This window comes from Condylura cristata, unplaced genomic scaffold, assembly GCF_000260355.1.
Source record: "Condylura cristata isolate star-nosed mole 26May11 unplaced genomic scaffold, ConCri1.0 scaffold00005, whole genome shotgun sequence".
Taxonomy (NCBI): Eukaryota; Metazoa; Chordata; class Mammalia; order Eulipotyphla; family Talpidae; genus Condylura; species Condylura cristata.
Window position 1 is genome coordinate 63,867,022 of NW_004567106.1, and position 15,685 is coordinate 63,882,706.

The window sequence follows — 15,685 nt, forward strand, 5'->3', positions numbered from 1 at the left end:
TATTGATTACCCTTAGCTTAGGGTCATCCGGCCCCTTACCCCGCCCCCACCCCCTTTCAAGGAAAAACCCACACAGAAATACACCTTGGTTACAATCATTGCTGAAGACCACGTGTGTACCCATCCAATACACTGCCAGGCCCTGCGCAGATTCAGTTTATAGGAGAGCGAGCCCGTGACTTCTACTCTCTCTGCTCATCACAGGAGTCTTTTGGATGATTTGTAAAAAACAATTTCGTCCTTATTCCATCAACATCTACTGCTTTGGACATTTATTTGAGAATACCCTGTTTATGGTTTTCAAATACAGCTGCGATTGCTTGTGTTTGGTAGCAAACTGAAGTGTAAATGAGAGGTCTAAGGGAGAAAAATCCCCTGAAAGCTCAGAACGTAAGATTCGGAAGATTTACTTCGTTCCTCTTGCAAAGATTCCCTGCACGGATATGGCTGAGGACCCGCCAACTCCAGCTCTGGACTTCTGCGTGCGATCCGAGTCCAGACATACAAACCGCACGGACTTCGGGGATCTGGCGAGGTGCATTTCATGGCTGTCTGTCCTCTTCCTTGTGGGACAGCCATCTCTCCATCTTTAGGTCTTCCCTAGCATGGCTGGTCACGAGAGCGCTATCTGTGGATGTCTACGTCAGCATTTGCTGATCTCTTTCCCATCAGGTCTCCCCCAGAGAACCAAATCCTGAGTCCGCCTGCTCTTGGCAAATGAGGCTCCTCAGCTGGGGAGGTCTGGCGGGCCTGGGAGACAGCCAGGGGGGAGGTGGGGTGTCTTCACAGGAGCCACAGGGAGAGCTGGGCAGGTCTTCATGGACGGTGGAAAAGTGAACTCTCTTTTCTAGGGTCTTCTTTTACACCATCCTCCCTGTTGCTGAAGATGTAAAAACCAAGGGAAACGTGTAATGGCTGCTACTGCGAAATGTTTCAGACTCACATGCAATAAAACGGCCAAAGAAAAACCACCACCATCCAAAGGTCATCATCAAGTTTTCTGTTTTATTTAAGATTTTAGTTTTAATTCTGAAGAAAGAGGTACATTTCCTTGTTTTTAGTTTTAGCGTCAGGTTATAACCAGGTTTCTGTTTTCTTTTCTCCTGTCTTTTCAATACTGCACAAATGTCCAGAAACTACAGGGTTAATTAAAAGCTGCAGGTAAGGTCAGAGATTTGCTCCTGATGGTGATCACACGGCCCAGACCCAGAACGGTGCTAGTCAAGTGAATTTAAGGTCAAAGAAAAAAAGATTCTGACAGAGGAGAAAGACTGAAGAAATCACGCTATTTCAGCTCTTCTATTATGCATAGGTGTTAAATCTGTGAATACTTTTTTTCTTTAAAACATTGGAATTTACTTTTAAATCTAAAGCCAATTTTTTTTCTCCTGTAATGAAAAAAAATCTCTCCCTTCCCTAGAAACTCTTGAGCAATCAGCCAGTTACTACAACAGATCGATTTGTCTTTCCGTCAACTTACAAGAAATTCTTTTGCTTAATGACACAATCAAGCCCTCTCCATCAACTTGCCTAAAGAATTAAACATTAAATTAAAAGCATTTTCCCTGCAATAGTGATGAGCTGGCTACAGATGGATACCAGGACCACTGCTTCCCGTGCATTAGCAATCTCATTTCAGTTAACCTGGTTTTCAAACTTCTGCAGTTGATAATGCATTTACTTGACCTTTCCTATAGATTAATTGTCATTTTCTGCTAAGCAGATTATGTCATTATTATGCGCAACAGACAACAGTAATTTTCTAAGTATCGAGACTGCCCTTTGATTTCTTTTTTTTTTTCTCCTTAAAAAGGCATTTTTAGGAAACATTCAACAGTGTCACTCAAATGCTGGATCGAAAGAAACTTTTACAATTTTAAAAAAAAGATGGTAATGACCCTGTGATCGCATTGCATCTGGGGGGCGGGGAGAAAAAAAAATTGATCAGGAACTGGATTCTTCAGAACGTAAGAGATGAGAAGGGAGCTGTGGTGGGCTGAGAGGGAAACAGGGAGGGGTCAATCCTGCGTCTGCTAATGGGCTCTCCTCTGTCCTAGTGGCGGTCCAGTGTTGAACTCTGTAGTAAATCTGTGGGGTTTTTGCTGGGGGGTCTGAAGGCCGTCTGAAAGCCTGGGGGTGGGGAGTGGAAACTGGACGGATTTGAAGGAGGAGGGTAGGGATTCCAACTGGCTCTGTGCAGAGGGATCTGTGTGCTGAAGGGGGCGCTGTGGTGGGTTTGTGACGGAGCAGCACTGGGGCCGTCCATCTCTGTGAGGGCCTGAAGGGATTTGAGCCAGTGTGGAGGATTGTCATCTTGAAGAGAGTCTAAACTGTTTCCTGAAGATGCTGGAATACCTAAGGAGAGGGGAAAAAAACAAAAACAAAACAAGAGGGAAAATGGTGAGTTTGTGCAGAAAGAATAAGAAGTTCGTCAAACAAAAATTTTAGTGATTAGTTCATCAAAACGAAAAGGAAAAAACCACAGACACACAGAAGAAATTACAATTTCAAGCTCCCTCCAAATAAGACCTCTTGCGTCTTCGGTTCCTTTTGTCTCTTCCACCCATGACGTTCGTGATTTATTGTCCCACAAACCCATGCCTCCTCTTCACTACCAGAATGAGTCCCCGGCATTGTACGAGATGATTTCCCCATTGTACTTCTCCTTCGCTCTTACAGATACATACACGAGATAGCCTTATAATAGAGAGCTTTATTTTTCAAAGTGGAGTATGTTCCTTTAGGAGGGCTAAGCCTTATAAGGTTTGTCCGTGGAGACCTGCACGCATGCTGCCAGATGTTAGCATCTACTGACACCAAAGAAGCGACCCAGGCACCGAGAGCCTCAGACACAACCAGGCCAAGAAGGTTAACCAAGAATGCGCGACCCTGCAGAGCGAACAAGCCAGCCGCACTCGTGGCTTTGTGAAGAGACACTTGCCAAAGAGACCTCTGGGCTTATTTAATTTGTGTTAAAAAACCGAACTGAGGGCAGTCAGTGGAGCTGAAGGAGCGAGAAAGTTACCTGTGATGATGGCTGGGTCTGTCCAGCTGCCAAGGCTGTCCCAACTCAGGCTGTCGGTGGTGGCAGTGGCGGACGGTGGTGCACTGTGGTTGGCGTTGGAGGGGGAGGAAGAATTGGGCAGTCCACCAAAGTTGATGTTAATGTTGGGTAGAAGTGCCCTGAGCCCGTCCTGCCATTCCTTCATATTTAAACTCTCTACAGAACTGCTGTTGTCTGGGAGATTTACCAACAAAAAAATGAAAGATAAAAAAAAAAAATAAAAAGCTGACGTTAGAAACAAATGTCGTTCTTTCGTGGTTAAGCGGGAGAAGAATTATTCTTTCTTTACTGAGCACTTAAAAATGGATTGTCCTAGCAAGAGAAACTTGGTTAGGATTTTGCTGGTGAGCTCAGAGCCCCTGAAACAAGTGAGGAAAAACTTGCTCAAGGATCAGGAGAGGGAACTTCCTGACCTCCTTCCAGCCTCTTCACCATATTGCTCGTTAAATCAATAATCAGTGTTAAAGACTCAATGCTCCAGAGCACAATTCTGTTTCAGCTACATGATGAAGTTTCCGTTAGTCAGGCAATGAGCCAGCTGAGCTGATTTATACTATCAAAAAAGCAAGTCTGCTCAATATAGGAGCTTATTACTAAGCCCATTAAATGGAAGAAAAGTCATTTTATGAAGAATAAACACAAGCCAATAGAAGAAGAAAAATAATTAAGTCCTCCCTGATTACGAAACTAGCAATGCATTTCAAAAGAGAAAGGTTGTCAGGAATGGGCTTTCGAATTTGAAGAGCACTTTTGCCTCAGTCACAGAGGCCAGGGAGGCAGGAACTAAGTCGCCTCTCAGAGGGAATGGTTTCCAGCACAGTCTGTCTACTCCACTCCAATAGTTTCAGAGACATTCGAAACACGCCTTCTGGAGTCCTCTGGCCTGCTCATTAACAACTTCAGACAAGATAAGACACTATGAACATGAAAAGGCTTTGTGTAAATGGTGGCGGCTTTAGCTTTCTTGTCCTACCACCTAGAATAGACAAAACTATAGCTAACTGGTTGAGTGGGAAAGGGTAATGTGTGTCTTGGGAGAGTTCTATTGAAAATGGGAATGCAGGCTAAGCTACCGACTAGACTTTCAGAGAAGAGCAAAAATTTCCTACCCTGGTTCTAGGGACATCGCCATCACCGATGACGACAGCGGTGATGACGGTGTTCTATGCGGCACTGTCGGCTACCTGGCATGTTCAGAATTTTCTTTCAATAATTTTGCTTTGTACCTGCCCCTGATCTATTCCAAACTGTTTGGAATACACCCAAGCCCAACAAGAAATCACGTCTTAGTTTACCAAAATGAAGAAAAGACAAATTACGACCTTCCAGGTAAGAGAAAAAACACTTTTCAACCTCCAGCTTCCATCTCACAGTCACTGAAAGGTCCTCAAGCCCAGCCTCCTTGCTGCATCTACCTCACATTTGCAAAGTGTTGTTCACTTTATGAGGTCCCTGCTAGTGAAGTGTCACTTTATTTGACCCTGCTGTGCAAGGGTGGGCTTCTAATCAACAACACAAGCTATCCCCAACCACCAATCTGCGTGAGGCATTACCGAGACGATGCTAAGTCTTAGAACGCCTCAGTTATTACAGGGAGGTCTGGTCACTGGCACATTCTAACCTTCAAAGCAATCAAGCTGTGAAATGGAATAACTTAACCTGGCTTTCAATTCACCAGAACTGGACTCAAACAAGGAACATTTCCTAGGAAGCAAATAAGACCCTGATATAAAAAGATGATGTTACCCATGTGGGGAAATTTTAAGGAAGATTAACACTCTTGAACTAGGTAGCCAGAGTGAGTGAGAAGCCCATGCTGATGAAGAGAACCTCTCTCCTCACCAGTAGGAACAGGAAAACATCCACAAGTCATTAAGACCAATTTCTCTTTACTTTTGCTTCACATTTAGGGAGAAATGGAACTAAGACACCCTCCATTTTGTGGTACAGAGTGCTATTTGCTTTTCCATACATTTATCTCAGAATTAGTTCTACTATGAAGTCAAAAGACATTTGTTCAGGGAAAGATATGGAATCTCTGTGCTTCACACTCATTTTTGCTTGGAACTTAAAACTCCTCTAAAACTAATTTTTTAAAAAAGAGATTTGTTCCTCTGATTTTAGACGAATGAAACCCAGCAGGAGTATGGCAGCCAAAGAAATTCACCTCAGACACATGGTAGAGAAGCATTGAGAAACTTAGATTCTCCCAAGTGAACTATGATTGTAAGATACCTAGGGAAATAAACTAGCTAGCTTATAACTCTTAGAATCTTGCCAAAAAGCAAAGTCATGAGTCTGACATCTTGAAGGCCAGGAAACACCAGTAGTTTAGATTGAAGCCACAAATGTCACATGGACATGCAGGATCACCCTTGGAATGGAACCACCATGACAAGTGGCTTTGCATAAGCACGTGAGTCTCACTAGAGCTGCGTCAGAGAGCAGCAAAAAGTAAGGGTAAGAAAAAGCAAATCAACTGAATCCCATCCCCATTAAGGAGTTTGTTTCGGCCCAGGAAATCACCTGTCTTACGTCCCCCACTGCTATGACCTGGGTTTATTTTGGCCAGGAAGGCTCCTGGTAACTCCACTGCTGGCACAACACACAGCAGGATTTATCCACCTCAGCAGTGTGGATAGTTTAGACTAAATAATTCACTTCTGTTGTGGGAAGACTATTCTAAGCACTGAAGTATGCTGAGAAGCATCCCTGGCCTGTACACACTAGACCACTAGATACTTAGGAGATGTACAGATGTGCTTACGCACACTCACACACGCTCTCTCCCTAAATCTGACAACTGAAAATGTTTTCAGACGGTGCCAAAAGACATCTCTTGGGCAAATCATTCACTGCTGAGAACTACTGACACAATGGAAGATTCTCTCTTTCTAGGCCTTCAATAATCCCAGGAGAATACATGTTTCCCTTTCAAATAGTACCAGGACTTTGACCACTGGACTCAATTTGAGCAACTTCATTTCCCCTTAATTACAGAGAATTTTATAGTGGAGTAAAACCTAAAAGGCAAAGATCTGTGGGCCAAGTGGAGCAAACACTGGACTGGAAATTGCAGGTGGGTACAAAAGGCAGGTCTGTGCTGGTTCCTGTGGAAGACAGCACTTTCGAGATGCCAGGCAGCACATTCTGCTATTGTGTGAAAGTTTAGTATACTTTGTTTCCCTCGCTCAGCCACCTCAGAAATCCTGGCTAAGAGTCTCACAGCCTGCTGCAGCCTAACACCTGGTAGATCACCACACACTAAGCAACTGCCTGCTGCTCCCCTCAGCAGTGTGTTTCAGTGGACCTGCCTGTTCTGCTCCCACTCTGTCTCCAGTGAATCCTCTCACCCTGCACCTCTCACCTACACCCCAGTTCTTGTATGCATAAAGAAATAAATCTTTGAAGGAAAAAAAAAGTGTTCTGACATCAGAACTTCCATAGAAAATTATAAAGCAGAAACAGAAGTCTGCAACCAGCGCTGCAGTGACTCAAGGGGCTCTGTTATTAGATTAACAGCAATATGCTAATTATTCCGGAATACAAAACTACCGGTAGCAAGACACAAGAAAATCTGCTTCTTCCATGATGTTATTTATCACTAGAGACAAGCCACTGAGTTTTGCAGGTTTGCAAAATATCCTCACGCAAAAGGATAGTCTTCAAATGCTGCAAAGTTACCTGAGAGGCCACTGGGACAACATACACACTGCGACACTCCCCCCCACACACACACACAACACACACACAAACACCCAACATACACACTGCGACCACACACACATACATACACACTGCGACCACACACACACACTCACACACCCTTCCTGGTTTCATCTGTCTCACATATTAGGGTAGCTAAGATTTCACTTGAAACACATGATCAGCATGCTGACAAGAGTGAACACAGGATCTATGGAAAGTTACAGTGAGAGAAAAACTCAAAATAATTTTTAAAACAAAAGACGATTCCAAAGTGTTTGTTCCTCTAATACAATTAGTACTCTGAGGTCAGGATTTTGTGTCTCCTGGAATTCTTGCCTCTACTGTCTTTACCCACCCCCCACTCTCTTTCAAGGGTTTTCATTAAACAGTGAACACACAGACCTTACTAATTAATAACTAGCACGATCCAACTAAATTCACAAGTCCACCGACTTCTCCACTTTCGCGCCTGGGTGGGGACACGAAATCTCGCTGTTTACGTGGCCCAGGTAGTTCACCTGAGCCTTTCTCAGCTGCAGACCCCGGAGCCAGGAGACCCATTACTGTAAGTGAAACTGCTCTTCTAGTGGCCAAGCGCACGCCAGCTGGGAGCAGTCACAGAGCTCTAAGCCCAAAATGCCCTTAAGAGAATTTGCTATTCTTCAGTTCTAAGCCTTACCTACAGTTACTCCCCAAAGTTTCCATCTGTCACCCTTCTGTTTTCCAAAAAGCTTTTATCTTCCTTTTCTTCACTAATGTCCTATACAGTTCAGCTAGAGGCCTCCTCCAGTGGCTAAGTTACTTAATTAAGCAATTTTTCTTGGAACAAGTGGTCGTGCACTGAAAGTCCCCACTCCTTGCCAGTGAGACTTTCGAATCTTAATGTATTTTTAGCAGAACACAGGTTACATCCTGTCTTCGCCAACACGCCTCTCCATGTCGGCCCTCACCTCACCCTGCTACAGACGATTTTCTGTCAGCTTGGGGATTAAGTCAGACTGAGGATTGAGTCCATCTCCACAGCAAATTATTTTAAGCTTAAACTTTTCAAACTTCAATAACATCCTAATCTCCTATGTCAATGAGTCATGCTAACCATAGATGTTAAACCAAATCTTAAAGCAGCACAAAAGTCTTGTCAGAACTTCAAAGACAGCGTTCACAGTGTAGGCACACCATGCTCTTGGACAGCCACAAATGTCAGTCATAAACTAATTTCCTTTACTCAAAAACATCATTCCACTTAAGGGTTGGCACTCAAGTTTCTAGAATTGTTATTGCACAGCAAGACAGAGAGACACTACAGGGCCAGTATACTAGGGCACAGGCATCATCTTAAGGGTTTAATAGATCTGAAAATACAGATTGGACTAAGTGAAAAAATTCTGAGAATTCAAAGAAAGAGTTCTGAAAACAGAACAAAAAAAATGGTCAAAATTTACCCTCACTAGAAGGAAGCAGAAATGGCACACATGGAGAGAGAGAGGGGCTGTGAAGAGCAGTGGAGCTCATTAGTGCTTTGTGGACTCTGTCTTGACTCCCTTCCTGAAGCTAGCATGCTTTCCTGATCAATTAATTTTTATTCAGTCTTCCAAAAGTCTCATTCTGTTCTCGCCCAGTCAGATCAATCCAGATGACAGCATTCATGTCTGGACACACGCATTCGGCAGCCCCCTGTGCTGGCCAGCCCGTCCTGAGTGTCCCCATGTGTACACCCTCCTCGCCCAGCTCCACTCAAGGCCCAAAGGGGGCTTCAGCCTGTGGCTTAAGAGATGAGCTTCAAGATAGCTGCTCCACTGAAGGTCCAAGTTGAGAGGAGCTGAAAATCACTCTCCACAAAATCTGTTCAATTCCTATCTGCCATAAAGCTAGGAACCAAACCATCCTCTCCAAAGAGATGCCAACCTTTCAGAAAGCAGGAATCTTCTAAGTCTTCTCCGCATGTCAAGAAAAGGAGCCACTAAGATATGTTTTCAGTAATACTTGAGATGCTAAAACGGAAGCAAATCGGTTTGAAAATCCCAGCTCTCCAAAACTATTTAAACAATGTCTGTTAAAGAAAAAGACACTATAATTTTATGTGTACAGGGTACTATCCAGGTCAAAAAGTCACCTTCCATCTGTTTTTACACTACTCATTCACTCTGCACTTTACATATTCAACTACTGTAGACCAATGGTCCAATGACTCATTTTACAAACGAGGAGACCATATAGGCTCTGACAGTTTAAAGAATTTATCATGGTTATGTATGTGGAGAGGAGGCAATATAAGGCAACCCTTTGTACTTTCTGTTCAATTTTGCTGTGAACTGAAAACTGTTCTAAAAAAACAAAATCTATTTAAAAAATAAGGAACTCTACCAAAGCTGTGTAACTAGTCAGCAACTGACCCTAGACTGACTCCAAAGCATGTGTTCTCGCCACCAAACACACTACCAACCAGTCCCTGCCAGGGACTAGGGGCCGGAAGGGAAGGGAGCTTGAAGAACCTCAAGAACCACACCCAGGGACGATAAAGGCTGCACCCATATGAACGAAGCACTGTTCTGGGGTGGGGTGGGGGAGGTTTATAGAGTGAAGAAGGGGTATAAAGAAGAGAATGAACAATTCCGTCATTCTACATGTAGACAGTGACAAGAAGCTCAGAGAAAGATACCAACAGGCAAGAACAGAGCAGCAGCAGACGCTAGTCATGAAATAGAAAGGGAACATTACAAACATAAGCAGATGTGTTTGGACAATGTCCCTCTTCTCTTCAGAATGTTCCTAAGCATCTATAAGTTTGTTGTGGGGAAGAAGCAGACTATCAAATGAGAACCAGGAAAACATCTGTACAGTTGTTTTATGAAGGCTCTGAGGAGTCAGAACCTAATTTTTTTTAAAGGAAAATTACTTATGGAAAGATGACTATGTGTAGACTAAGGGAAAAATGAATTTAAAATTTAATGCATTCTTAGAAACAACACAGACCAGATTGGATGGAATATGAACTAGAATATATAAGCGACAGAGATAAAGAGACCAAAAATCCAATATATGAAACCTACAAAATCCAGCACAGGAAGCTTGAAGAAAAGTATTTCAGTGAGCACAAGACTGAGCACTGGGAGGAGACACCAGGATGAACACAGGCGCTTATCATCTAGGAGAGAATATGCAGGTCACTGGAATGATTTCCCCTAAGAAATTTGAGAACCACATGGCCAATTGTGTCAGTCATCCTAATATCCTGGAGGTTCAAATCTGCCAGAAGAGAGGCCTCCCTGGAGAGGCAAGGGGTTAAGTCTCAACACTATGAAGCCTCCACAGCCACTGCAGCAGGAGTTCAATCCCCAGCAGGGGGTGACCCACATGGTGCTGCAGACCTGTCCAGTCTCCCCCTGCTCCCTTCAGCTGCTGCTCCCTTCATCAATCTGCCTGTTCTGCTCCCCACTCTGTCTCTGTTGAACCCTCTCACTTCCTTGTACCTCTGGCCTACACCCCAGCTCTTGTAGGCATAAATAAGAAAAATCTTTTTAAAAAAATCTGCGAGAAAAACCTGATAAAATTGACTTTGTAACTGTCTTTCTTTCCCAAGCTGGGGATGAGTGGAACTTCCATTCTGAACTTCTGACCAACAAAAGGTGGCAACAAAAATTGGCGGGCTACAGTGACCACCACAGGAGCCCGTGAGACATAAGCAGAAGTAACTAAAGCAAGGAGAATGATTAGACCAGAGTACCTGCAGCAGGTGTACTGGCTATTTTATCAATGACCACAGAGTACTGCAATCATCTGCTTACATGTCAAGTTTTTCTACTAGCCTGTGAGCTCCTGCAGGAAAGGGGCCTTGATTCATTTCTTTTCTATATAGTGCACAGCTCCAGAAATTGATCCTCAGGAGATCATTCATACTCTCTATATGAACAGCCCTGGATGTTTCCTTCCAGATTTTCTAATATAGCTTTCCAAAAGAAAAAAAAAAAAAAAAGATCAAGGTGGTGACCTGGTTCTAAGGGTGAAGAGATTCCTTGGCTCCACGGGAGATGTTAAGACATGAGATTTTGACTATGTGAGAATATATAACACTAATAAGGAAAAGAAACTGAGGGAGAAATCTTCAAAACCAGCTGTTGCACAGGGATCAGATTTGAAAAAAGTTTAGAAAAGATGAGCGGAGGTATACATAGCCTACCTATATGTAAGAGTATGTCAAAGGTTAAACATCAGAACCCATAATGATCTGAGGCTTTGAAAAATGCTCAAGGCAGGAAAAAGCTGATTGGAATAGGAGGAAATGAGCAAAGGCCACTACTTATGCCAATGTCAGAATGTAAGCCACACTTGGCAGATTTATATAGCTCCAGCCTCATTCTGACTTTCTGTCTTCCTTAGAAAACAGCATGATCCTCAAGGAAGAGCAGGTTCGGTGGTGTGGAGAAGAGGGCGTCAAGTCAGCAGAGATGCAAAGACAGGGAGAAACATCTACTCGATTTAGTGAGTTTAAATCTCTAGATGCAAAATGAATTATATCAGGAGTACTAATCCTCACAGATGTGATCCCCAAATCACTGTTAGAGCAGTACCAGCAAAGGGCAGGAGGGAATGGAAGACTCCTGAAGCTACCGGTGCAGTTAGTTCTTGTGGAAACTCCTGAGACAGGTCAGGAGCTGGATTTCCATAGAAACAAGTGTCATGGATTTAGAAAACACTGTTCTTACAGCCACTTCTGCATGAGTTCGACCCCCGCCCCAGGGGTGACCCACATGGCACAACAGAACTCTCCTGACCCGCCTGCTGCTCCCTTCGTCAGCTGGCTTGCTCTCCTCCCCACTGTCTCTGGTGAATCCTCTCACTGCTCCTGCACCTCTGGCCTGTACCCCAGTTCTGTATGCATAAATACTAAAAAACAAACAAATAAACATACAGGTTTGAAACCCTGATTTGGAATTTGCACAAGCAGCCGTGGGGGTGACTTCTACTGGCTGTGCACTCCTTCTGTCTCCCCTGGCCTGCTTCCTTTCCTCCTCTGCTGTCTGGCCAAACTCAAGGACTTTGTGGCAACTCCCTTCCCACCAGTCTAGAAGTCCATGAAATAATACAGAGAGATGGAGAGCCAAAATGCATTATTAAAAAAAAGAACCCATCATATTAATGTATTTTATTCTTTGAATGGGTTTTCTAAGATGTCAGAAATCTATCTTGAATTCAGCAGTTTCTGGAAAGTTTTCTTAAGTTACCTTTTGGGATAAGATGGTAAAGTACAGCAACAGTGTTTTGATGAATTTCCTCAACTTAACCTTCTGTGTGTGAGCCTTAGTTTCTATGATATTGCTTAGCTTATCACTGACACCATGCTTTTTACTGTACTTAACAAATCCACAGCTAACTTACACAAGCAAATGAAATGAATTCTACTGACAACAGAACCACTCAAAGTACAACTATTCTTAAAAGTCTTAAGATTCTTCGCAAAATAAGGCTTTCCTTGTAGCCCGGAAGTTAAGTCTCAGTGCTATCACCTCCATGGCCTGAGTTCAATCCCAGGCAGGGAGGTGACCCACATACAGCATGGCAGACCTCTCCTGTCTTGCCCACTCCTCTCCTTAGCAGTCTTATTTCAATAAATCTGCTTGCTTTGCTCCCCACTGTCTCTGATGAATCCTCTCATTCCCTCTTCCCAGACCCCTGGCTACCTTTTTGTCTCTAAGGAAAAAAAAAAAATATTCTCCACAAAAATGTTAATGTTACCAGCAACATTTATCTATCACTTTATTATCATATAGTTCTTTCATAAGACAAGCCCATACGATGGTAATGAACAGGATAAATCCTAACTACACCAAGAGTAAACAGTAAAATTTAACAAGATGCATTCAGGTTTTTTAAAATGTATGAGAAAAACACAGTATGGAAACCATCTAACCAGTTGTGTTTGGAGAAAGGTCTATTGGTTTCACTTAATAGGCTTATTTGATCTGACAACTGGGTTTTGCAGTTCCTAAAAAGGTAACAATAAGATCATAAAATTGCACTTGCAATGTTTAAATTAGCAACTGTATGATATTGGTCAAATCACAAATGATACCCACACTGAGCTTCAGATTCCTCATTTACAAAATAGGGATAATATCTAGCCCCACTAGAGACTTTTATAAAAGCACCCTGGAACATAGAAATATTAGCAGTAAAAATTTTAATAAAAATCTACTATGAGAACGTCCAGATTATTAAAGTGGGAACTTCATTTAGGAAAGCCATTCACTGTCAAGTCTAAACATATAAGAGGAAAAGTATACCACAGAGAACTAGAAATCATGTTAAGTGTAAAATGGCTGAAAGAAGACGTTTCATTGCATCTAGAAGTTCCTAGGCAAGTGGTAATTGCTTTCACATGCTTAATAAGTACAGTGGGGAAAAGTTAAGATTTTGGTTTTAACCAAGTAAAAAAAGCCTAACAATTAAAAGTCACCCGGAAGAGCGTTTCCTAGCAGAAAGGATATCAAGTTCTCCAAAGAGCCTGTCATTTTACTCACAAAAAGCTCTTAAAAGAAAGTGTTTTATAAACTTTCTAGATTTAGGGGAAGGATGGGTAGATGTATCAGAAATGAAGAAATGTGGCTAAGAAAGGTGTCATCTGTTGAAATTCTCAAAAAATTTGATTGTGGGGAAAGAAGGGAAAGTCAAGAGGTTTTCAAAATTCAGAATACACACAGACAACTAAGAGCACAACATGTGGTATGAGGAATCTTAACACCAAATGCCACAGCAGAAACAGAGGTTAACGCTTGCCTAACTCGTGCAAATGAATTTAATCAAATGTTGCTGAGTCTAGAGGTAACACACAGCAGATTCAGTCTTTGAAGTTTCCAGAAGTAATCAGACACTGACATTACTCTCTTAACCACAACTTCGTTCAACTTTTATTGAATATCATTTTCTCTGAAGCTTGAGGTTACAACCTGTAACGGCCTCTCAGAAGTCATATTCTTCTGCTTGTTTCTGTATTTCATTATTGGATTATCAGAGATTAGTTATTCCAAACAAAATCAGTGATAGCTTTTGACTGCTTAGTACCAACAAAATATTTTTATGGGGTGTGTACAACCTCTTCACACTTGCATTCAGACAAAAGTACTTTGTTGCCTATATAGAAAATCCCCTTAGGGTTATATTTCTGATGTCCTTAATTCTCCACATTAAAAGATTTTCAAGATTTCTAAAAGTTATTAGAAACACCAAACCCAGTTTTTCACTTCACCTAATCACACAACTCTAAACAATGAAGATTCATCAATCTCATCTTTTCTGAAAAATGGCTCCTGTCACCTTAAGGGTTTACATTAAAGTAAAACTAATCCCCCCAAAGACTAAAATTATTCATGTGCTGAAATATGATTTTAATTGACAAATTTTTCATAACTCAGTTATGAGTTTCAATTTTAGAAAGTACCCTTTCAGGCACTAAAACAATGGTTTATGTCTTCATTTCAGAAAAAAATTTCAAGAAATGAAGTAACTTATTTTATACTAAAACTAACTGAACAGATATAGGTACAATCTGGTAATAAACATTTCTAACTCAAGAGACCAAGAACACATCTTTTTTCCCTTTGTCCTATTTCCCTAGACTAGAAGTAACTTGTTAAAATTTGCTTTGATGGTGTTTTATAAGTAAATTTTTAAATTTCAAAACAAGAATGTTTTCAAAACAGCTACATTAGCCATGTGAAATGAATGAACAAAATAGACTAGTGTGCTTTCTTCTCTCCTTAACAACTTATTCACATTCTAGGGAAAATAAACACTCTGCTTCCGATTTTCAAATGATGCCTCGATTTGAACAGAATTAGTACTAATAAGAATGCATCCTTTTCAGACCCAGAAAAGAAGATACTGTGGATGACAGCATTTTAAAAGACCCTGAGGAATTCCAAGACACATATGTTCATGACTAGCCTACTATGAGGCCTTCGTTTAAAAATCACGATGCATTTATTGAAGTGTTCATCCTCAGTTACGATTCATTATAGTTGAATCTGGAAAAGCCTGCCAGGGATGGTCTTGTCAGACCAGTTCATAATTTGTGCTAGGTCTTACTGCAGCAAGGCAGGCAGGGAGAAAAAAAGGCAAGAATAGGATGGAGTCTTTCTCTTTTATTACATTAGAAACAAATTCTTACATCATCATATGCTGAAGCTTCATACTAACATTTTAGTGGGGGTGGGGAAGCTATTTAAAAAATGGGTATATCAGTAAAATGCCTAATCTAATCCTAGAAGAGTCTAGTTTAGTAGTCTTTAGAAGTCATACTTGATTTTTGAAAGAGCCAGACTCACTGAGGAGTTGGAGAAGCGAACCCTATCTTACCAGGTGAACAATCTTTATAAGTTTGATATTAGAGTGATTGTTTCCCCAAGGCCCAGCCATGCTTTCTGCTTAATGTTGTTTTTAAGAGGAGGGGGAGAAAATACCCACAATCACTTAGACTCAAAAGTCAGCTTGGAAATAAGCTTTCATGAGGAGGTAACTGAGCATAGAGACGCTGAGTAACTAATCAGGGATTGGCCTTTCTGCTTTGAAAAGGGAAAATTCAGGCTTGGCAGGGAAAACACACAGGCCCCATGGCATGGTCAGATGGAGAGTAAACAACTCCCGCCCCCCTCCCACACACAAGTGTGGGAAGTTACATGGTGAAATGGCTTCTTTGACCAAAGAAAGGACAAATGTATAGAGAGGGGAGCACAAGTCAGCAGACTCATGGTAGTCAAGAATTAAAACCTGAAAGTGGGTTATAAAACAAAGGCTGCAGAGCTATGTGGTTTTTGTTTTTGTTGGTAATTACAGATCTTTGCTTGCTTTAGTAAGAGGCTTCATCCAACTGCCTACCATTTAAAACAGAGCTGAGGTCTTGGAAGTTTACACCTAGCA

At 41.9% G+C, this 15,685-nt stretch overlaps 1 protein-coding gene across 4 annotated transcripts in view; it reads right to left on the bottom strand.

The window, feature by feature from the left end:
* Positions 1 to 985: 985 nt before the first annotated feature.
* The window catches only part of CNOT4 (CCR4-NOT transcription complex, subunit 4), a 107,516-nt gene continuing 92,816 nt past the window's right edge, over positions 986 to 15,685 (bottom strand). For 2 of the 4 annotated variants that reach the window (XM_004677065.2, XM_004677064.2), the window contains exons 11-12: positions 3,026 to 3,238; positions 986 to 2,355 (exon numbers count right to left, since the gene is read on the bottom strand). In XM_004677065.2, coding sequence (XP_004677122.1) covers positions 2,054 to 2,355; positions 3,026 to 3,238 — 515 coding nt within the window. In that variant the 3' untranslated portion in view covers positions 986 to 2,053. The remainder of the gene's footprint in view (positions 2,356 to 3,025; positions 3,239 to 15,685) is intronic. The other 2 variants (XM_004677067.2, XM_004677066.2) reach the window with 1 other exon arrangement.